The sequence below is a fragment of the Amblyomma maculatum genome, chromosome 3, assembly GCF_055883805.1.
Source record: "Amblyomma maculatum isolate TAMU_Amacu chromosome 3, ASM5588380v1, whole genome shotgun sequence".
Classification (NCBI taxonomy): domain Eukaryota; kingdom Metazoa; phylum Arthropoda; class Arachnida; order Ixodida; family Ixodidae; genus Amblyomma; species Amblyomma maculatum.
The window spans coordinates 47,796,052-47,820,809 of record NC_139346.1 but is presented as its reverse complement, the minus strand read 5'-3'; the positions used below and the strand labels follow the sequence as shown (position 1 = coordinate 47,820,809).

Genomic DNA, 24,758 nt, shown 5'->3' with positions numbered 1-24,758 from the left:
GAGGCTATTCGCAGACAATTGTATCATCTACCATGAAATCAGATCCGTTAATGACCAAATTCAGCTTAATGATTATCTACTCCAAATCTATACTTGGTGCACGGAATGGCAGATGTCACTGATCCCTCACAAGACAGTTTGCATGACAATTACTCACATTCTTGAGCCCCTGAACTATGTGTATAGCTTGCAAAGTAGCCCGCTTTCCAGAGTAAATGAATACAAGTACCTCGGCGGGACTATCACCTCAAATATTAGCTGGGCAAAACACATTGACAACATTGTCGCGAAGGGAAACAAGTGGTTAGGCTACATTAGACGCGTCCTAAAACAGGCTTCTACGGACACAAAACTGACAGCGTACAAGATGCTTGTACAGCCTTTACTTGATTACGCATGCGAAATATGGAACCTATATCACAAAAAGTCTGTCTCTAAGCTTGAGCAGATACAGAGACGGACGCTACGGTTCATTTTCTCCCGGTATCGACGATTGGATTCAGTGACCCCTCTTTATGCTCAAGCCGATGTGTCTCTTCTTTCCCACAGGAGAAAGGAAAGAAGACTAACTTTGTTTTATTGTGTAATAAATGGTTTTGTCCTGGTTAAGAACAATACATAAACGAAGCAAAGACGCTCGTCACTCGTAATAAGCATAATAAACACGTCCAGGTAGAAAATTTTTTTAAGGACTGCTTCAAATACTCTTTTTTTCCTGCCACATCATCCGACTGGAACAGCCTTCCTAACCACGTTGTGAATGCTCAATCCCGAGAGCAATTTGCTACCCTTATATGCAAATATTTAACGCAGGAGTGCACATAATTTGTACATTACATTGACTGTATTTTATGAACCGTGTTTTATTGACTGTAATTGCTGTTTTATCGTACTGGCCTGCGTTTATGAATTTTGATGTCAAACCCACTCCTATCTTAGTCCAGATGGACTGATAGTATGTACAAATAAATTAAAAGGCTGTGTTTTCAGCTTTCTGCGCAAATTATTTATCTTGTTAACAAAACGGAGCAGGGCAATGGTAGTACATGGAGTTCGTGGTGTTCGAAACGACCGCTTGGTAGGGATATGCAATGGTGCATTGATCAATGCAGGTGGCAATTTTTGTCGAAAACTGCTCAAATGTCTTATTTGGGCATTCCTCCTCAACCTCAGAGCTCCAATCTATTTTACGAATTAAACCGGTAAATTCTTCGTAGTTAAATGATGCTTTAGTGTGTTTATTTACGGTCTTCTTTTTCAGCTCCAGGGACAAAAAATGGGGTTGTGATCTGCAATTGTATACTGTATTACTCCTGCTGTGCAATCTGCATCCGTATTAGTCAAAATGTGATGAATAAATGTATTCGAACTAATAAAATCAGAACGAATAGGAGAAAGAATTAGAGAAGAAATGGCAAAACTCAGCATATATTGCACATATTCAGAACGGCATGAACTGCTAGGGTCAATAATTTTAATATTTATGTCACCACATATTATTATGTTTTTGTTTTTTGTTGTCAAGATATTAACGATTACTTCTAACTGCGAACAAAACTCTGTGTACGAAGATGACGGTGAACGATAAATGCAGCCAACTACTGTATTGCGGCTGCTCAGGGGCAGCATACTTTGATGAAATTCAAGCCAAATGAATTCGCACTGAAGCTCGCTAAAGTCAATTCAGATCTGATGAATATGGCAGATCCACCGCCACGACAAGCGTCACGATTACAGCATTCAGAGGCATAGTTTGTAAGCCCATATAATTTTCTATCATTGTGAGATAACTACGTCTCAGATAGACAGATAAAGGAAAAGGAGTGATCCAGCAAAGTAAGTAATGTTATGATGCCATTGGGATGTTTGCGTATGCTGCGGATGTTAAGGTGCAGTAATGATAACAATGATTATTTATCGTTGAGTAGAGCTTTAGCATGCTTGCACGAGTAAGTGCTCATATGAATGTAAATTTATAAATGGTAAACTTACTGTCAGCGCCTATGCAAAGATTACGAGGTGTTCGACATGCGAGATGCGATAGACTGTGCTCTTATCAGCCTTCCTGGCCTTGATTGTGCAGTTATCGATGCAGAGGTACTTCCACTGTTTTTCCCTCTTGAGTTCGCGTGCGCGGCCAAAAAGACGTTTTCATTCAGGTGTAAGGTGGTCAGTTACGCAAACTGGCTGCTCAGAGCTCCGTGGAAAGTCAATATCGACTGTGCACAACCTAGCCTTCCTAGCTTTATCACAAAACTCGATTTTCTTGTCTCTTGACAAATATCGAGCGGAGACATGGTGCACAGTATGTCAGACGCGTTGACCGGACAGCCAATTTTGTCACCAATCGCCTGAACGGTCGAAATTTCCGGAGTCCTCCACTACGGCGTCTCTCATAGCCTGAGTTGCTTTGGGACGTTAAACCAAACAAATCAATCGTTACACAGGCTTCACCTTGCGTCGCTGGAACACCTTTCACCTCAATGTTGTTCAGGCGCGAGTATTGCTCAAGATCAGGCATGCGCTGCGTTAGCTGTCCGTTTTCTTCTTTCAGTGCTTTGTTTTCTTCGGTGAGCGCTTCGTTGTCTTTCTCTACAGCTATTTAATTCGCTTCCATGTGGCTTTATGAATTTTATGCACTTGCACACACCAAGAAGTAGGAAGACGTTCATTTCAAATTCCATAAAACGCATCAGTGTAAAAACCAGCACTCACGTTTCAATAGTCATCTGTCGTTGTAGACCATAACACGTCACTCTTACGCAAGTGTCCGCAGGGTACAGTTCGCCTTTAAAGAAAACTGATCCATAATGGCAGATTCCAGCTGCAAGAAAGGTTTATGCGCAAGATAACGTAACTACGATATGAAGGCTTGAGATCTTCAAAATAAACTTAACAGGCATCATCACCACCAGCATGACTACACCCCAATGCAGGAGAAATGACCTACTTTAGTGATCCGAACTTCAACTTGCTCATTGTGAGTCGAGCACACATCCTTACTGAGTTCATAATATGAATAGCCTACACATTTTTCTACCATACACTACCCATGTCTTCTCTCTAAACAAGGTGTCATATAGAGCGATAGTTCTTAACCTTCCTTTCCCAAAAACAAAAAAGTATTTTATCTGCAACTGTATTTTTCTTGGTTTCTCATGAACAATCTAGTTACTAGATTATCCTTAATTCGACTCTTCCGTTTACGCTCTGCTGCATATTCCTAGAACCCTACCTGTGAAACTTACATCTTTCACCTTTAGTTCTATTCCTTGATGTATTGATACCGAGCTAAAAAGAGTTGGTACTAAAAATACAAAATTAAAACAACTGCTCTAGAGCACCAAAAGTACAACACTAGAGAACAGCTCAACTTAAGCAACCATATCGACTGCTTCTACTTGTAACTTTAGTCGTTACTAAAGATAATGTATTCTCCTGCGTAGTTGGAGGGTCATTCGCAGTTTACGTTTTGGATATGGTCACTACGAATTATGTGGCCAAATTGTCTCCACTGATAGCTGAACCAGAAAGACGAGAGCACCGACGAGAGCCCAGCAACGACTCTGCAACAGCTCTGAGATTGATGCTCCATCAAATGGCTAGCTGGGCACGTAGGCAGAATCTGTGCAAATAAGGAGTAACAGTGAATGAGGGAACTTGAATTGCACGGTGTTTTACTCATCCAGTTGATTACAGCTCTTCATAGGAGTACAGGGGAAGAGAAAAGTGCAGGACTGTCGCAAAAACTATGTCATGAGAAAGCATGCACCGTAGTAACTAATTAAAAACAGCGCTTTACTCGTATGTAGCCAAACAAAAAGCAGATGTTTACGAAGCGGTAGTCAATGAGGCAGCGGTACGTCACAAAGCTGTCTAACATATTGGGTAATCAGTCTGCTTTGCCCATTCATATGATTAAACATACGCAACGCCTATATTTATTGACGAGCTGCGCACACAAAAACACAGTCGCACGAAGAAAAGGAAAACGACTGAAAGAGTAGAAACGGTTAACTGATTTTATCCCTGTCGTTTATGCTTGTATATACAATGTATTCATGGGGCATCAGCAGGGGAAGAGGCGACGAAGATTTTAAATCAAGACAGCTCAAATCGGTCAGCATAGCCGCTCAGGAAGTTACTTTCCGCATTTTATATCATTACCCATCCCCCCACCCCTTCCGAAATGCCACTAAAATATTGATCTACCTTCCGCTAAATGAGACATGTTTCTAATAGGTCATGGGCTATTTTATCTTTGCTCCTGCGTATAAACCTAATGCTCTGGAATATTGGCTTAACGCCATTGCACCCAATGTTGTGATCGGGCACGTTCGCGCCTCTTTATTACGAATTAACCAAATATATGCTACTTTGCGTGCTCATTCATGCATTGTTCTGTCCGGCCAACATACACCATCAAAAACATTTCAGCGAGATTTCCTAATCCATGGCCATTGCACCTTTCACGAAAGTTTCACATGTAGATTTTTTTTCGCCTCTGATCCTCCGGCCTGGTACGGCAAGGTTTCGGGGCTCCAAAAAAAATAGCGTGGATACCAAGCCTGTTTGCCACGTTCTTCATGTTGTGGGCGCCTTTGTGTATATGCGGTGTAGCCTTGAGTTTTTTTATGAGCATATGGTCGTGGTTTGCTCTAACATTTTTTTATCTCATTATGAGGGTTATTAGATTGGCGATAACCGCGCCGGGGAAGCTGACGTAAAGAAGGCTGTTAAATTGATCAATAAAAGCCGTGTGCATTGAATTTCTTCATGGCTGTTAGAAAAGATTCAAGGCTGAAGATAGCTGTGACCCTCTTAACTATATTCGAGTACGCGGAATCATAAGAACGCCGCTTCTTATGCACTATTGGAGCAAACGTCCTGCAGATAAGATTCAAAACAAGCGCAAGGTTCCGGTCTAATACCTGCAGTGAACCGGTAGTTTCACGTTCATATGTGCAAGCCTATTCCTTGTCGCGTTGTCTCAAAAGAGAATAATTTTCACACATTGACAGTGGACCGAAGGCTTGTGATTAGGTAAAAAGTATAAAAATGTCAGCATATGTAATAGTCGTATCAATTTCTTTTTCTTCAGGAAGCTATAAACCGCAGCTAAGAATATATTACACCTTTATTGAATTTGTAATCGAGCTGTCAATAGATTGAGTAATTTAGGATACTAGCGCACAAAACCATCAACGCTGTCCTCCTCAAAGCACGGGAGGGCGCGACATAAATTTCTCTGAAGAAATTACTAAAGTTCGTGGTTCCTTCAGCATACACGGTATTTTAGCACAATTGAAATGATTAAAATTGGTTCAGTTGTTCAGATGCTGCCGCGTTTCTTAATATTTGCATCTGACCTTACCTTTAAGAAATCCGATGGTATTTGAAGCAATAGGATTTTTCGGCACTGATAGCGGCGTTGGCGATGTGAATTGAACAACCTGAAGCAGCAGGTGCAGGCAGGTTGCTATCAACTTCATTTTTGGTTTGGTATGCTCACCTGGATATAAAAACTAATGTGTGAGCAACACAAGCCAGCCACATTGAATTATAACGCATATCAAAGCATTGCATATTTCCAATAGATTTTGAATAATACATTTCGAAGCAGATTTAACGAATCACAGGCTCTCGAAGCGCACATAAAGTTTCATGGCAGAACATTGCATAATTAGTACTCTGATATCTCTATAGTTGCCAGGGCGGGACGTCCTCAGAGAAATTAGCTATTTCGACAGCAAATTTACACGTCTTGAGTGAAATAAAACATTCAAGAAAGCGGCTCGCCGCTCAGAAATTCCGGTATGGCACACACTAATGAAGGAAGAGCGCTAAGGTGGGCTAGTTTATAGAGGCATATTGTGAGATTAGGGCAATTGCACTAAAACATGGAAAACAGAAAATGAAAGAATGCGCGAAGACTCGCAACTGGTTCTACTTTATGAGGCAGGAGGAGGAGGAGGAGAAAAGGAGGGCGGAAGCAGGAATGTCAACCAGAAAGAATTAATTCCGGTTGGCTACCCTGCACTTGGAAAGGAGAATGAGGGATTAAAGGGGGAGGGTAAAGGAGAATAGGAGGTGAGAAAGTCACAGGTTTTCAAACAGGCTGTCTCTCTAAAAAAGCGAAGAAGTGCCTTGCAGGCTTTGAGCGCAGATGACATTTGTGGCCATGGTCCACTCATTCTCCCTTCCGTTAAGGGAAGAGCGTCCAGACGATCAATGCTGTACGCAGCGTAAGTCGTGCAGTTGCAAAAACAGGGCAATCACAAAGGAGGTGCTTAATCGTTTCATCAACGCCACATCGTTCATAAGCAGGGCTGTCAGCCATCCCGGTCAGGAATGCGTATTTGTTTGCGAATGCAACGCCAATCCATAGGCGGCACAGTAACGTTGTTTCACGACGTGTTGTGTGGTGGGGAATACACAGGCGTAGTCCGGGGTCTAATGCTTCGAGGCGACGGTTGCAGAACTATCCGGTGTTCCACGCTGAATGTGTCAGCTCCACAGCCAAACAGTGAAGCCCGCTCGCTGCGTCTGCTCTCGTTACCGGAATTTGGACTGGAAGTCCTTTGTGGGAAGAACGAGCAGCGTCGTCCGCCTGGTTATTTCCTGCAATGCCACAGTGTCCTGGCCACCACTGTCGCGGCCTTCGGATATTGCGGAGTGGTGCAGCGTGCGGATCCCTGCAATTAGATGTGCTCATAAATGCTGCGCTGCTTAGTTGTACAAGGACAAAGGAACTGAACAAACGCTGAGGTTGTACTAAGCAGCGCAGCAGTTATGAGAAGATGTCTTAATTAGCCCGGTCTCAAGCACTTCTTAATTAGTTCTTCATTTGAGCCGTGGCTTAGTGCCGCTTGCATGCCTTGAATCGCTGCTTTGGAGTCAGTGAAAACTGACCATTCTTGATGGAGTTCCTGACTGATGTATTCGACTGCAGCCCAAAGAGCAGCTAGTTCCGCGCCATTCGAAGAGGTGAGATGTGCAGTCTTTAGCTTTATCAAGACAAGCCTTGCCGGTAATACCACTGACCCCGCGGAGCTGGCTGACGTAACTGAGCTATCCGTGTACACATGTATCGGTGATTGTGCTTAGAGTGAAGGTGATCCAGAGTCATTTGTTGCAAGGCAAGCAATGGTACCCCAGCTATCTTGTTTATGCCAGGAAATGATAGGTGAATGTGGGGCTCATGTAGGTCCCATATTGTGCGCACGGTCTTGAGGCAGGGGTGAACTGCGGGGAAAGGTAAGTGTGGTGAGCTTCAACGGTTTTGGAAAAGGCAGGACACTTGCCAGGCGGTGATTGGGAACTCGTGCGAGGTGTCTGATGTGTGTTCTCAGTGTCTCGACGGCAACATAGGCAGTGACAGGATGTTTCCCGGCTAGAAGAACAGTTGCGGCCGTTGAGGTGCTTTTAGGCAAACCGAGGCAGATGCGGAGACCTTGCGCTTGCACATTTTGGAGAGTCCCAATGTACGTCTTCATGATCTTGTTGAATATCGGAAGGCTGCACCGCATGTACCTCATAAATCATGATCGATAAAGGTGTAGTATCGAGTGCACTGATGCGCCCCTTGACTTTCCCCCGATTAAGGAGAGAACGTCGATAATGGCAAGTAGTCTCTTCATATCATTCAGATGTGAGCTCCACGAGTGATTCCTGTCTATGACAACTCCGCGTAAGCAATGGCTTTTATTGCGAAAGCAATACTACTCTGGGTTTCGAGCCTTCAGCGTACAGCGGTGGTAGCCACGTCTTACCCACGTGACGCTGTGACGTCACATCCCACGTGACTAGCCTTATTGCAAAAACCAGCGTCTCCAGTGCGAAACCAGTAAGATTTTCGCACTGGTTTGGCACTGGATCTTCCGGGCACGCTGGAGGTCTGCGATATTCACTGGAGCAGTAACGGGAAGACACTGGCTGCACTCGTGCGATGGGAGAAAAACGCTGGGATTAGACCCTTGACGCTGGGTGTGTCGCTGGCATCCGCGATGCACTGGGAGATGCGCTGTATGTGCGCTGGGCCGCACTGATCCCAGTGCCCCAGTATAGCCGGTGCGGCCTGCGGCGTCAGCCGGAGTAGCATCCCTCAGGGGCCAACAGGGCAACAGCGTACTTTCAATCGACCATCGGCGGGCATATGAAAAATATGGTTCAAGCAAGCGCTTTTTGCTGCGAAGTCGTTGCGCAATTGTAAGAAAACAAAGGCAGTATCTTTTTTCTACAGTTTCCATGTTTCGATAGGTTGTTTCGAGCGTTTCGAGAGAGACAACGATCGCCGCGCCTCTATCTCATGACAGACTGACGATTAACGCACTACTAAAGCTGGAATTGAATAATGTGGGCTACCATGCAAAACCAACTTCACAGCTGATCTTAAGGGCACTCTAACACAATGATTACTGCCTAAATGTTCAATGTGAGCTCAATCGCAGGCGAGCGTAGCCTGCACCACGGCCCAGTATAAACAGCAGAAAGAAAAACTAAAACGAGGAAGAGAGTAGTTTACCGAGCGATGGGCCTATGAGAGAAAAAGCAACAACATACAGCGCTTGTAATACATAATATTTGGCGTGTTTCTGAAGCTTTTGCGCTCCTTCTTACTCTGCGAATCAAGCAGCCGAGCCCTCGGTCATCGCAACGCTTCCTGCAATGTTTACATACAAATAAGGTTTAGTTACACGCAATTAGGGTCATCGCTGCCGCGCTTGCCGGTATTGAAGCTTGGTCGCACGTTTTTCCTTGAAGGCTTCTACTAAAGCTCCGTGTTCAGCGAAAATTACGCCCACGGTACCAGAGCACCACCCAAGAGCCGGCGTTGGTAAATTTGCCAGCGATGTCAAACTCCACATGTTAAAATGATTCCATTGCACAAAATAGCGCGCATAGGCACCCAGAACATTAGTTGCATGTCGTGAGAGCAGACAGCCGGCTAAAATGATCAAGAAGTTGCAATTGTTACAGCGGCAGCCATGGCCTGTAGACCGCGAAACATAACCTTATAAATGCGGGGCATGACATAAAATGCAAAAATGTTTACAGGAAATCCAGGTCTCCACTGTTGTTTGGCTTATATCTGGAACCCCTCTGTCTCAGTATAATTAACAGTGCAGCCATCCGTGGTTTCTCTCTGGCTCAATGTGAAGTTAAGATTTTAGCTTACGCGGACGATATCGCCCTCTTTTGTTCTGACAAAAAGAGTGTACTTGAGGCTTTACACTTGACTGAACCGTTCTGCGATGTATCAGGCGCGGCCCTTAATTTAGATAAATCCAAAGGTTTTTGGTTGGGACACTGGGGCACTAGACCAAGCCAGTTTGGAGGCATATGCTGGGACTGTAGTCCTCTTCAGTACCTAGGGGTTCCGCTGCACCAAGTTCGTAACACCGCAGCCTACTGGGATTCACAAATCGTACCTATGCGGCGACAAACGCAGGCTTGGATGGGTAGGGAACTCTCAGTGTTTGCTAGGGCACAGGTCTGTAACATATTTTTGTTTGCAAAGCTTGCGTATGTCCTTCAAGTCCTGCATTGTGCGAGGAGCAAAGTACAAGTTATACACAGAATATTTGCAACATTTGTGTGGCGCTCTCAATGGGAGCCCATGCGGCGTGACAACTTGTTTCTTCCCTTAGAGTCTGGTGGAGTGGGCCTTGTTCACTTGTTTGTGCATCAACTTGTCTCCCGTTTTTTCTTTTTCAAATCGGCAAACCATCCGTTTCTTGTAACTGTGCTCATTAGGCGCCTTAGTCCACATTTGCCTTACTTATTCGCACCAACTGGGCAGGCTCGTGAGGGGCGTTTATGGGGATTCCTTAAGGAGGTTGCTGACACTTTCAATTTTCTCACTGTGCGTTTCTCTGTAGATTACCTGTATAGCCTCTCGAGAAAGCAGATGACCAAGGCTCTCACTGAGTCTTTGTTCCCTACACCGTTGTATCGGCAGCCTTATCTGGGGTTTTTGGACACCACTGTTCTAAAGCGTGTTAGGCAAATGTGCATTCAGGCAGCTGCAAAAACGTTCTTTTTCAAATTACATACAGCGACGTTGCCTGTCAAGACATTTCTTCACAATAAAGAGATGTTTGTGCCCTGGTCGGTAAATTGTCGTCTCTGTAACGTGCCTGAGACAATTGATCATTGCTTTATTCTGTGCCGTGATGCTATGTTCTTTTGGGGCATACTACAAAGAACTCTTAAAAAGGACATTGAAATTACGGCTTATACTATTAGATTTTTGCCTCCTGACAAAAACTCTGTCGTGCCTTACGATCTATTTGTGTTGATGGGACTGTTCAGCCTTTGGAAAAGCCGCATGATCGACAGGCATGCAGAGCCACCAAGATCGTCGAAATCCGTGTTTCGGGAGCAGTGTGCTTTGGTGAGAAGTGTATATGCTGCACGTGATGAACCTCCAAACTGAATGCCGTATCTAGACGCATGTGTATGTCTCCCAGACTTTTGATGTTCTGATGATTGTGCATTGTCGGGCTGAGGATATGACGGGCTCGTATTAAGCAGCCCGGTAACTTTAGACATGGACATGTTTAAGTAAGTGGAGTTGTTCCTTTTTACGGGTTTTTCCATGCAATAAAGAAAAAAAAATTCTCGGCGTGGCCGAGTGGTTAGTGTGCTGAACTAGTGATTGGTATGTACCTAGGGGCTTAGTTCGAGGCACGCGTGGTGCACTATTTTTTTTTCTTTTTTTTACATTTTTAGGTTTTTTTATGTGCCTAACTTGTTTCATTGCTTTTTAGTTTTTAATTTTTATCCCACGCCTTTTTTTCGGGCGACCAGTACCGACAGCGCGCAGCATCCCAGTATGCCGCGTCCCAGTGCGCCCAGTGTCCAGCGTCATACTGGGACCATAATCAGGTATGGCGCTGGGGCGCTGGCTCCCAGTGGCATTGGTTTTTGCAATAGGGTAGGGTGAGAGCTGGGCTACCAACTCAAGTGGTCGGCGTAGCGCAGCGGTAGCCACGCCTTACCCACGTGATGCTGTGACATCACACCCCACGTGATACAAAAGCGAGAGATGGCCTCCTAGCCACGGCTCCCAACTCAAGCGGTCGACGTAGCGCGGTCGGAGCCGCGGCTGAGTTGGCAGGAGCTGCCAACTTGGGTCTCTCGTATCACATTGGACGATTACGTAAGAATCAGCCTGCTTGGACCGTAGCATTCTCGTTACCCCTACTGGGCACTAAGGAACGTTCATACGACTTGGTTAAAGCGGGGCTTTATATGTTGGAAGTTTCAAGTTTATTTCATACATACATGCAAAAAAATGGACACAGTAGGAGTTGTACTACGGGACCTCCTTCTGTACAAGACTGTCGGGTGACCACCGGAAACAAGCAAGTGAGGTGGAAATGTAAAAAAAGAAGCAGTGTAACACGTAATTAGTGTAAAAGTACAACCTACAAAACAACGTTTAGAAGATACACCAATGAGAATAAAGAAGATAAATGTACAGATCATCAACTTCAGTGCATGGATTAGACAAAATAACACATTCAAAAGTTAACTAGAACGGTTGAAGAAAATTAACTATGTAACATATTTATTAAATATTATTTCATGCGGAAATGGAATGAGTAAACAGTATTCGATGCTTTGTAGCACAGTAAGCGAGCAAACCATCTGGATAATCGAAGAGGCCGACGTCCTGCGCCAGCTGATGAAAGCAAAGTTACCAAAGCCTGTGCGCAACACAAATCTTCTTCCCCAAAGGTAGAAATGCCAATGCTCGCATGCAAACAGACATGCCAAAGCCTCTCGTTCACCCACGGAATATCTTCGTTCCGCCGCGGTCAAGGCTCTCCATGCAAATGCAACAGTGCGCATTTCTTCACCATCTCGTTGCTGAAGCAAAGCACCCAAGCCCTTTTCTGAAGCATCTGTGGTGACACTTACATCTAGCTCTGGGTTGAACATCTGTAAGACGGGACTAGCTGATAAGGAGCTTTTGACGTGATCAAAACTGCGTTGAGCTTCCTCCTTCCAATCAAACTTTTGATTTGACCTCAAAAGCTTTCTCAACGGTTCAACCAAATCAGCAAATCGGGGAATAAAACGGGAGTAGTACCCTACAAGTCCCAAGAAAGAACGCAATGCTGAGAGGTCACGAGGGGCAGGCGTTTTCACAACAACGTCTGCTTTGGCAGGCAATGGGCACAAACCTTTCCCACTAACGACATGTCCCAGAATGTGCAGCTCAGGAACAGCGAAATGACATTTATCATTTAGCTTCAATCCTGAAGCGTTTATAGGTTCAAGTACCTGCTTCAAATTTGTGTTATGCTCCTGGCGTGTCCTTCCCCAGACGATTATGTCATCAATGTAACAGAGCAGACCCTTGCAGTCCTTCAACAACAGTTGCATCATTCTCTGAAAAGCCGCAGGAGCAGAGGCCAGACCAAAACACTCTTGAATCGAAAGAAGCAATGATACGTGATAAAAGTGGTTAGGTCGCGACTCTCCGGTGTAAGTTCAACTTGGTGGTAAGCAGACGCCAAGTCAAGCCTTGAAAAACAGGTCCCATCTGCTAGTTGATGCAGGACTTCTTCCGTGTGCGGGAGAGGAAACGCGTCGGCGATGACAGCTTTGTTAGCCTCGCGGAGGTCCACGCACAACCGAAGCGAGCCATCTTTGTTTCGCACGACGACTATGGGGGAGACCCACTCCGACGCAGACACGGGTTCTATTACTCCCTGCGACTACAGACGGCGTAGCTCCTCGGAAACTTGCTCTCGCAGAGTCAAGGGCAGGCGCTGCAGTTTTGCAGAAACCGACGGTACGGACGAACGACGCTGGATGTGGTGCACGAAGTTCTTTACGAGCCCGAGGCCCGTCGAGAAGAGGTGCGAAAACTGATCCTGCAGCTCGGCAGCGAGCGAGAGGGAGAGTCTGCGTGCGCGACGCTGCGGCAGGTTAAAGTTTAACCGACGATGTTTATGCCCAGACTGCGTATGGCATCGAGTCCCAGCAAAGACGTGCCTTTAGTTGTGATGTGGAACAGCACACCGGCGGTGGTTTCGCCATAAACCACGTGGGCCAGAAAGCATCCGACGATGCTTATCTTTTCTCCGGATTAGTTGTGGAGGGTGACAGCAGGCGAGCACAACGCATAGATATACGCGAAGAATCTGCGGTAATGTTCTTCGCTCAGCAGAGAGACTGTAGCCCCAATGTCAACAATGAGAGAAAAAGGAAGTTGCCCTATCGTAACTTTGACACGAATTTATTTCGGTTGCCCATCTTTATTGTTGACGTTTAAGAGTGTAATGGCGTTGGCGGTCTCTGCTTTCGGGCATGGTGCTCTTCTTTTAGTAGTTTTCGTTTTCTTTGTCCTGCAGACGCTTGCAAAATGTCCAATCTTTCCACAGTTTCGGCAGTGTCTGACTTTTGCTGGGGATTCAGAGAAATTTGCTAGATGGGAAGCCGAACCACAGCGGTAGCACTTGCCATGCGAGGGGTCGAATGATTCCGTTTTTGTTTCTCGCACGCGGTTCACAAGAGCACTCACGTTGAATTCTTCTAATTGCTTTTCTGCCTGCCCGATCTGCTTTCCAATGTCAACTGCGCGTTGAAGAGTGAGAGACGATCCCTCGTAAAGTAAGCGCTCTCGTATCTTTTGCGAAGCAGTTCCCTCAAGTAATTGGTCACGGATCATGCCGGCTGTCAGCTGTAGTTCCGAAATTGCATGTTGCGGAACGTTCTCGTACTCCGTTTACGTAGGCTTGAAAATTCTCACCGGGTAGTTGCTAGCGCTGACGGAACCGGTGACGTTCCACCAGGTCGTTGGTTGCTGTTGCGAAGTGCAAATCCAGCGTTGCGACATCAGCATTGAAGGGGTTCTCGTGAGCACTTGACGTGATACTTGCCCAAGGATCTGCAGTGCTCCTTGTGGCGCCGAAGCTTTGGTGCACACGTTGGCCTTCGATTTCGAGGGACTTCAGAAGTATTGCCTTGCGACCTTGGGCTGTAGCTCATCGCCTCCCACCACTTCAAGGAAGTTCAGGAAGACCAGCTTCCACTGTTGCCAAGGTACTGCAGGTTCGCCTGGCGTAGGCAGGAACGGTGGGGGCGGCGGGTAAGATCCGCCCGACATGTTGGCGAATGTACAGTTTTCGGAAATGAAAACTATGCTTGAATTCTCGTCGCCATTCTGTGGAGTCCGGTATTCGGACGGAGGGAATGAACAGGCGCAGACCGCAGCTCAGGGTAGACTGTTTATTTACCTCAGAGTGTGAGCGTGTGAGCTAGAGAGAAGAGAGAGAGAAAATGTGCTGATGATGATAGCACTGGTGTAAGGAAGCGAAACCGAAACTTGTGCGGGATACAACAGTGACTATGGAAGTAGGCATAATATAACGATATAATATAACGGGTTCAGAGAGAAGAAAAAGAGAAGAACGCTCGGTCACACGAAGCTAATGCTTTCGCTAAATATTTGGTTCAGCAGCGTTGAACTCTTGTAATTTTTTTTTCATAGGGAATGGCTTTCCCGTTCATAGATATGGTATAGTATTACTATGGTTTTCATGTGAAGGCCACAAGATAACATTGCTCGCTTAAAATGCTAAGTCCCTACAAATGCAAACTATATGAAAGATAATATAAAACGTATACACTGTACAAAAGCTAGATGCTTGAGGCTATCAAAACATATCCGGCATAGCCTCGAGTCCAGAAACCACACTTTAGAATTGTCAAACATCAAACGCACGGGCGCACACACGCACAGACACACATTCACACACACACATACCGGTGCGGACGAAAGTAAATTTAGCACGCTTTTTCCTTCTACCATTTTTCACGCGTTGCATAATTGAAACTGGCAGTCGTGATATACGCGAACCGGTTGTAGATGCCAGTGCCCTTTCAAATGGAGAAGTTTCTTATAACCAGTGCAGAAGGAGTGATTTTCATTTGAAAGAAAAAGAGCACTCTGTTTACTTATGTCCGCACCTGTACGTGTACGTGTACCTTGCCTGGGATGCCAACATTGGCAGGAAGTCATTGGAGAATGAGGTTCGTGCCGCTGACCTCCACCGCTCTACTCTTTTTGCATAATGACTGTACATCAGGTGTGCTGTACTCAGGCTTGAATAGGAGCTGCAAGGCTGGCTTAGAATCACAGAAGGTGGCAGTAGCGGTAACATGAGAACTGTTTAAGAGCAAATCCGCAGCCAAGTGTAGAGCAGCTAGCTCATCAGTTGTGGAGGAGGCTCCGAAAGGGAGGCGGCATTGTGCACTTGAATTGGTGGCGGGAGCGAAGCAGGCTGCAGTTGCAGCAGTCCCATCTTGTGCCACCGAACCGTCACTGTAGATTAGCAGTCTGCCCTGGAGTTCGTCAATTAGAGCAGAGGACTCGACGCATTGCACATATCGGTGTGTTTTTCTTGGAACGTTTTCCGCTCACTTTGAGGTTAATTTGAAGAGGCAGACGAGAATGAGGGGGATGCCTCAGAGAGCACTGCGGAGGGAGTCCGCGATTTCGCTGTCGACAATTCTGACTATGCGTCCCATTTTGGAATAGGGGGTGTTGTGGAACTGTTCAACAAGGGCGGCAGTGTCGGGGCTAACTTCATGCTCTCGACCGCATTCAAGGCGAATCGTTCAGCGCGTATTGAAACAGACCTTTGCGCTGCTTCCGCAAAAGTGGCTGCAACTTAGAAGAAGTTAGGAAGGCGTAGGAATTTGCGAATAGCACTTCGCTGGTCAGTGTCAATGGCTTGCCATAGGAGAGGGGGCATGTTGACAAAAGGTAAGGCATAAAGGATTTTGGCCAATGCAATGCCATTGTAGAATCTCATGGAAAGGGATGTTGTGCATTCTTCACCCTTAGGTAGCAGCGTGTTCACGGCAGAGGCGACTTCATTGGCTGCTTTATTAAGTGATGAGACAGCTGGGCGCCAGGAGATTGTGTGGTCGAATTTGAGTCCCAAAAAGCTGGCCAATTTCTTTAAGAGGAGTGGAACCCTTCCTAGGTTGAGAGGCGGTATGAGGTGTCTAGCCGCGGAGCGTGGGTTAAAAACGAGAGCTTCGGTTTTTGTGGGGGACAGGGAAAGCCCGACACTTTGAAGAATCTGTTGTACTGTGTGTAAGGCGAAATGGTGTTCAGCGCGCACAGTGCTTCCACCGAGCGTCGAGCCGCGGCAGAAAAGGGCTATGTCGTCTGCATACAAACAAATGCGCACTCCAGAGTGAAGGGCTGTGATGCGACGGGGAAGGTGTGACAGCACGAGGTCAAAGAGAAAGGGGCTCAATACGCTGCCCTGGGGGACACCAGAGAGGTCACTGCGAGGAGAGCTTAAAGAGGAACCAGCCCTAACTCTGAAGGTGTGGTCGGAAAGAAAGTTTTGAATGTAACGAAAGAGGTTCCCGACTATACCGAGGGACCGAAGGGAGTCTAAGATGGAACTGTGAGAGAGACAGTTAAATGCATTTTGGACATCTAGTAGGAGGAGGCATGCGCATTTATACGTAGCCTTAGCCTGTTCAAGAAGAGGTGCAATTGCCCAATCGCCGAAACGCAAGAAGAGGGCCCCGCCGGGGTGGCGCAGTGGTTACGGCGCTCGACTACTGTTCCCAAGGACGCGGGACCGAATCCCGGCCTCAGCGGCAGCATTTCGATGACGGCGAAAAGCAAAGCGCCCGTGTGCTGTGCAATGTCAGTGCACGTTAAAGAACCCCAGGTGGTCGAAATTTCCGAAGTCCTCCACTACGGCGTCTCTCATAGCCTGAGTTGCTTTGGGATGTTAAACCCCACAAATCAACGAACCAGCAAGAAGAGGGGTGGGGGGTACACGCAGCGGCGAACTGTGATGGCAGGAGCGCGCACAGCAATCGGATAACAAGCGCGGCTGCCACCAAGGAGGACGAAGGAGAGGGTGGGGGAAGGAGCGGGCGCTACCCCAGTTGCGGAGCTGGTGGCGAGGGAGAGCGGCGATGACGATGCGAAGCGCAAGCACGGGCGCAAAAGAGCTGCGCTGTAAAAATAATCAGCTTTTACTAAGCCTTAGTGATGACGAATACAAGGGCCAGGCTGTATTGATCACCATCTAAAATAGAATATTCCGCTGCGGTAGGCTGTTGACATTTAAAAACATTGAAGGGTTTAAACGCTGCTGAACAAAATGTGGAGCAAAAGCTTTGGCTGCAGGCGACCCAACGTTGTATCGAACTCAACTAGAGTTCCGTTGAACGTGTCAAAGTTCACCGGCGATCTAGGTAGAGCACCCGGGATCAAACCCCACCGCCGGCGGGTGCGTTTAGATGGTTAAACGGAGAGGCGTTCGTGTGCTGTGCGATGTCTCTGCACGTGAAATATTCGCATGTGGTCGAAATTACCTCCTGGCCATCCACTGTGGCAGGGTGGCTAGGAGAGGTGTGATGAATGCGGCGCGCTTTCCACAGAGAGGGGAGCCCCTCGGAGCATCACAGTCGCTAAGGCAAAACGGAGCGCTGCAGTCTGGGGCGCCGTCAGCATTAAAGAGGAGACTTTTATGCGTCCATGGAACGCTATGTCACCGGAGCAGTGTTCTACCGTTCAACCACACTTTCCGGAGAACGTGTGCCAGATAGTGCGCCTTCCCTTGCCTGCAAACCAATTAAATATATATACAGCTGTGCAACGAACGCCGGTGAGAAGCAAATGATTGGAAAGGAAGGGTAGGCTTTCGCCATTCTCCTCTTAACAGACACAGCTAAGGCCACAGCGCGAGCTGTGGATCGTGTGAGGTCACTCCGTCCTGGCGTATGCGTAGCTGTCGGGGTGGCTGTGGCACATCAGTCACCCACTCAGCTGAGGAGTCGGCGGCGGCATCGACGCTGCTCTCCAGCTGTGCTGTGTGCGATGTCACTCGCTCCTCACGCATGCGAAGTTGGGGATCTCCGGGGCTCCGCGAAATCGCTCAGAACTAGCGTAGTGCTGCTTTCGCAACAAAAAGAACATGCTATTTTGCACCAGAACGATGGAATAGTGCTAGTGCCTTGTGCTTTAAGAAAATCCATAACCTAGAGCAGGTTTAAAATACGCAGGTTATTGTTAAAACGCTGGCCTGGCTAATTTATTTGGTAGAAACACTTCAAAAGTGAGAGCGCATTCCCAATTACAATGCCGGATATCTGCATATTTTAGTCCATTGGCTCATATTTCACTACTAGGATTCCCTTCCTTGTCGCTACAGATTGAACAAATTCGAATAGGTCTCCGAAAGAGATCGACGTCATGGCCAAATTGAACGGACAATTATTAGGCGGACACTTTTTGTGACTGAAACGAGCTTTCTGCAGCGTGCTATTCGGAGGTGGAATCAGAACTATAATTAAACGTCAAAGCTGCTTCTAAATAATACATCTGTAAATTAGGTATTCGGCTCTGATATGTTTAGGGCCTGATGCTGAAGAGAACAACCATGTTCAATGTGCGTGACGGTCAGGAATGAAAACGACAACGAAGCTCGCTCCGACGCTCGTGCGTGTGCTGACGCAAGTCTCACGACTAATCGCCGAACATTCCATTGACTGTTGACGGTGTAGCACCCTATTCAATGTCTTCTACAACAAGTCATGGAGGTGACAGCAATCCCCTCAACCTGGAGTTTCGCAGCCGAGCGTTGCTTACTACTTCCGCGATGCCTGAGACTGCCAGCCAACCGCCAACCCCATCGCCTATCATCTGTCCCGGTGCAGCGCGTCAGCGTGACCCAGCCATCTTCAGTGGCGCCGATGGCATGGTTGTAGAAGACTGGTTGGAGTCGTAAGAACGCGTAAGTGCGTACAACAAGTGGGACGACACGGTGAGGCTCACAAACGTCATTTTTTATTTGATCGACGTTGCCAATCTATGGTTTCGAAACCATGAGAGTGACATCTCTACCTGGACGGCTCTCAAGACCATCCTGACCGAAGTTTTTGGCCGTCCCGCTATACGTAAGCTGCGCGTCGAGCAACGCTTGCAAATACGGGGACACCAAACGAGCGAAAACTTCACCAGTTTCATAGATGTTGTAGACCTCTGCAAGCGCGTAAACTCTACCATGAGCGACGCCGAGGAGATCGGACACATTATGCAAGGCATTGACGATGACGCCTTCCAGGTGCTCGTCGCCCAAAACCCCCAAACTGTTTCCGATGTTATCAGCTTCAGCCAAAGCTTCGATGAGCTGCGCAAAAGGCGGCTTTCCACATGACGTGCTGGCCTTAAGCAGGCCACCCTTTCCAGCTGGGCTCTCTCCGGGGACGGTGCCCAGGACCAGCAGTCGCTCATTCAGCACATTCAACAGTTTGTTAATGAGGAAGTCGCACGCCAGCTTTCCTTGTCTACCTGCCCGCCAGCCCCTGCTCCTGCGCCGCCGCTCACTCCCACTCTTCAGCGTGTCATACAAGAGCAGGTCGCTGAGGTTCTGCCTTCGCCTCCTCAGCAGTCCCTGGGGGCGGCTCCTCTCACGTGCGCTGATGTTTTGGTGCGGCCAACCCCCCTGTCGACCCTGTCTACAGCCGGCCTCCCCTCCAATAAGAGCGTCAGGGATTTCAGCAAACTCATCAGCCCACAATCCCCCCTATTCATCTTGTTCTCCGCCGTCGATCACAGCCACAGCCTTCCAACCCCTGGCGCCCACAAGACAACCGGCCTATTTGCTACGCCTGTGGAGTCGCCTGCCATGTGGCTCGTTTGTGCCGCAATCGTGGACCTCGTCCCTATGACTATACACGTGAGCCGACGTACAACCTTCCCCCACCCACCTCGCCCGTGTTCCCTGAGCCTCCTCCGCCGTCCTCTTCAAGTTACAATCGCCGCTCCCACCGCTCGCCTTCTCTTGGCCGTCGTTTCCGTTCTCCGATGCTCCACCGTCAATCAGCCGTTTACACGGAACACTAACGGCCGCAGTTCCGGAAGCAAGAACTGTACCATCAGGGACTAACTCAAGACCTGTTTCCGTACCAGCCAACATTATTACCGTATTCATTGAGGGAGTTCCTGTCCAAGCACTTGTAGACACTGGCGCAGCCGTTTCAGTTCCTAATTATGCCGTCTATCGCAGACCTAAAAAGGTAATGACGCCGCTTCCTGCCGTTTCTCTTCGCACTGCCAGCGCTCAGGACATTCGACCATTAGCCGCCTGCACCACCCGTCTTGTCATCGATGACGTTCAATACACAATAGAATTCCTCTTCCTCGCCCCCTCATCACACGACGGCATCCTTGGTTGGGACTTCCTCTCCAATCATAACGCCATAATAGACTGCGCCCGTGCTTGAGTTATCACCCCTCAGTGACTCTTCTTTCGACGCATGCGCTGCTGCTGCTGCTGCTGCTGCTGCTGCTGCTGCTGCTGCTGCTGCTGCTGCTACCGTGCACGCTGCAGAGGACACCGACGTTCAGCTTTTCTCCTCAGTACTTGTGCTCTTTATTGTGCTGCTCTTTCCGACACCACTGTTATCTACACACCCTCGTTACGATGCGTTGACCAAAAATCCGTGTTGCTGCCCCATGGTGTGCTGACAATTTTTTGCAGCTGAAGCGTAATTTTTGTTTGTAATCCGTGCCCCTGCCTTATCACTTTACTCCGTGGCCCGTCACTGGGTAGTGTTGCTTTCCTCGATACCACTCCCCCTATCCATTCGTCGATACCACCACCGCCTTCACATTAGCGCCATAATGCTTCTTCCTGTCGCCACCCCATCATCCCTCGAAGTTTTCTACCGGTCCACCGACGCTGGCCTGACGCCCTTACAACAAACCCAGCTTGTTCGTTGTAAAACGTTTCCTACAACGTTTTCTACAACGTTTCGCGGCTTCGTTCGCCTCCCAGCAACCTTCGTTAGGGCACATAACTACCGTTACACACCGTATTGATACCGGCACCCATGCCCCTTTGCGCCATCGTCCGTACCATGTTTCAGCCGCGGAGCGTCGCATTATTGACGAACAGGTGACTGACAGGCTCCAGTGCAACGTGATCCAACCGTCGCACAGCCCTTGGGCATCTCCGGTCGTCTTCGTCAAGAAAAAAGACGTTTCCATCCGATTCTGTACAGACTACCGCTGACTGAACAAGATCACACGCAAGGACGGATATCCTCTCCTTCGTATCGATGACGCCCTTGACTGCCTGCAGGGAGCTGAGTTCTTTTCTTCAATAGACCTGCATTCCGGCTACTGGCAGGTGCCGATGGCAGAGGCCGATCACCCAACTGCTTTCGTCACATCCAATGGGCGTTATGAGTTTAATATCATGCCATTCGGACTGTGCAACACCCCTGCCACATTCGAACGAATGATGGACAAACTACTCAGAGGGCTCAAATGGCACAATTGCCTTTGTTACCTGGACGACGTTGTCATCTTTTCCCCAGATTTTCCATCTTACCTCCAGCGCCTTGAGACAGTTCTGCGATGCCTGACCGACGCTGGCCTCCAATTAAATTTAAAGAAATGCCGTTTCGGAGCATGGCCGCAAACCATTCTCGGACATGTCGTCTCCAAGGATGGCATTCTTCCCCATCCGGCAAAATTGCGCGCTGTGGCGTAATTTCCCAAGCCAACTAATGTGAATGGACTCCGCAGCTTCGTCGGCCTCTGATCGTACTTCCGCCGTTTCGTTCGCAATTTCGCCACAATCATCGACCCACTCAGCAAGCGTCTGTCCAGCCACGATCTTTCAGCCTGGTCTCCGCTCTGTGATGATGCCTTGGCGACACTCACCACCTTCTGACTACTCCGTCAATCCTGCGTCATTTTGACCCTTCTTCTCCCACGGAAATCGACACTGATGCCAGCGGTGTCAGTCTCGGCGCAGTACTGAGTCAGCGGAAGTCTGGCTTTATTGAGTACGTTGTCACTTATGCCAGGTAGACCCTAACAAAAGCTGAAAACTATTCCGTCACCGAGAAAGAGTGTCTCGCTATCCTCTGGGCAATACCAAAATTTCGCCCCTACTTGTATAGCCGTTCTTTTTATGTCGTCACCGATCATCACTCCCTCTGCAGGCTGTCTTCTTTGAAAGAACCTTCGGATCGACCGGCCCGTTGGGCTCTGAGGCTCCAAGAATACGACATTAACGTCATCTATCGCTCTGGCCATAAATATGCCGATGCTGATGCTCTCTCACGTTCTCCCTTGCCGTCTGAAGGCACTCCTGCTATATCCGTTCTACATCCCACCGACATGCCCACTTCCGAGCAACGCAAACACGCATAAATCGTTTCTCTCCTGGATTTTTTATTTGGCCGCGCTTCACCACCTTCTTGCCGCGCTCTCCGTCGCCAGTCTCACCATTTCGCCATCAGAGACGAGCTCCTCTACCGTAGGAATTACATTCCGGATGATAGAAAGTGGCTGCTTGTAATCCGACCCATCTGCGCTCTGTGATTTGCTCCTATTACCACGACGATCCCCAGTGTGCCCACGCCGGCTTATTGAAAATCTTCACTCGCCTGCGACAGCGATACTACTGACGTGGGATGTACCGTTATGTTCGTCGGTTCGTCCAGTGCTGCCAAGAGTGTCAGCGCCGAAAACACCCAGCTCGAAAGTCCGCCTCGCCTCTGCAGCCGCTGACCTGCCCAGCTCAGCCCCTTGGGCGCGTTGGAATCGACCTGCACGGCCTGCTTCCTAGCACATTAACAGGCAATCGCTAGATCATCGTTGAAATTGATCATCTCACACGCTACGCCAAAACGGTGCCTTTGACATCTGCTACAGCCCAAGACATTTCCTCCTTCATCCTCCATCACATCATTCTTCGCCACGGGGCTCCCAAAGAATTGCTGAGTGACAGATGTCCCGCCTTCCTTTCTGAAGTTGTCGAAGCTGCTGTTAGAGAATGTAGAATCGTTCACCGCGCCACCTCCGCGTACCATTCGTAAACAAACGGAATGGTTGAGCATTTTAATCGCACCATGGGCGACATGCTGGCACTGTATGTCGCTTCCGACCACTCCAACTGGGACCGCATTCTTCCATTCAACACATTCGCTTATAACTCTGTCACTGAAGCAACCACCGGATTCTCGCCATACTTACTCCTGTACAATGGTAAGCCCTCTTGTACGATGGACACCATTCTCCCATACCGACCGGATTCTTCCAAATTCAAAACTGTTTACAAAGCTGCAACGTATGCTGACGAATGCCGCCAGCTTGCCCGGTACTTCACTTCTCACGCCCAGCAACAGCAGAAAACCACCCGAGATCAATCTGAACTTCTTCCTACTTACCGTACAGACTCTGGTCTGGCTACGGGTGCCTTCCTCCAGTCCCGGCCTTTCATCCAAACTTCTGAGCAAGTATCAAGGCCCCTACCGTATTGTAAAGCAAACACCCCCGTCAACTACCTCATCGAACCCTTTACGCCATCGACTGACCACCGTCGCCGCAATCGTGAAATAGCACACAGTAACCGCCTGAAACCTTAGTACGATCCTGCCGTCATCCCATCACCATAAGCCTCCAGGGTGGCGTCTTTTCGCACGGGGGAAGTTATAAAACAGGTATTCGGCTCTGATATGTTCAGCGCCTGAAGCTGAGGAGAACAATCATGTTCAACGCGCGTGACGGTCAGGAAAGAAAAGTCCCAAGTGAAATATGCTGCCGCTAAGCCTAATGAGTTAGAAAAAGGCCTTGATTAAAGTGTGCGGTTTATACCTATGCTAGTGGTTTTGCACCTAATATACTTAGTAATGTATGCTGATGAATGTGGAGGAGGTAATTAGGGAACCCAAGCTGGAGTTTTCTCCGCGACGCCAGCGCTCGGTTTCTGGAGAGAAACTACAGAACCTACGCGCAGTCGCAGCCGCACAGTGCACGGCTGTCTGTCGAGACTGTGGAGCCCACTCGGGTGGGAGCGCGAGTCACGAGCAGCCGCGCGTGCACGCGATCCAGGAGAAGGAGAATGAAGGTGAGGGGGAAGATTCGCGTCTTGACGCGCGCCAAGCCGGTGCTATTCACCAGTGGTGTTTCTTAATTTTGCTTTTTCGGTTCCCTGGCAGGACTAGAGACTGGTTGCAAACATGTTTTTATCGATGCTTCCGAAAGCAAGACTTTGTGATTATTGATCGCCGCTAACATTGTCTTTCAAGAGCGCTTGTTGGCATGCTCCGACACAAAAAAGCATGAAAGCGGATTCAGTACTAACAGACAAGAGGCAAGCGACAGGTATTTTTTAACGGACTTGAGGTGGCAACTCTTGTGATGTTATGCTGTGGGAGAGTAAAGAATAATGCGGAAGCCACGATGTCTCTTACCATGCCGTTCACAGAATCAAGGTTCCAGCCTTCTCGTGGGGAATCATTGATACGCGTGCACGCAGAAACGAGTGCTCCAGCCCAGGTAGCACAAAGTGGGCAATGAAGGGTGGGCCCCGGTGGGCCCGATGTAGGCAACGCAGGACAGCCCCGGTGGGCTCAATGTGGGTGCTGCAAGAGGGGCCGACGTAGGCCCGAAGGGGGCTGTCGACAAGACCCCAATGGGCCCCACTGGGGCCGATGCAGGCAGCCCTTGCGGGGCTGCCCGCATTTTTCTGGCATTGTTAAAAGGGCACATCCCGCCAACTCCCCGCGATGGTCCTACTTTGGACCGATTTGGGCAGCCGCTTTGGAGGAACTTTTTTTATTTCAGTTAGCCCCTCAGATAATGACATATGACCAATGCGGGTTCTATAGCGATAGCCGCACTTGGGCTTGCCCACATTATTCTTATAAGGGTCCGACGCAGGAAATTGATGGAAAGC

General features: G+C 48.3%; 1 protein-coding gene across 1 annotated transcript in view; it reads right to left on the bottom strand.

Moving 5' to 3' along the window:
* The window catches only part of LOC146194709 (uncharacterized), an 87,609-nt gene that overhangs the window by 36,211 nt on the left and 26,640 nt on the right, over positions 1-24,758 (bottom strand). Inside the window, exons 2-3 of the mRNA XM_084596623.1 lie at positions 5,375-5,512; positions 2,716-2,824 (exon numbers count right to left, since the gene is read on the bottom strand). Of these exons, the coding sequence (XP_084452749.1) occupies positions 2,716-2,824; positions 5,375-5,492 (227 nt within the window). The 5' untranslated portion in view covers positions 5,493-5,512. The remainder of the gene's footprint in view (positions 1-2,715; positions 2,825-5,374; positions 5,513-24,758) is intronic.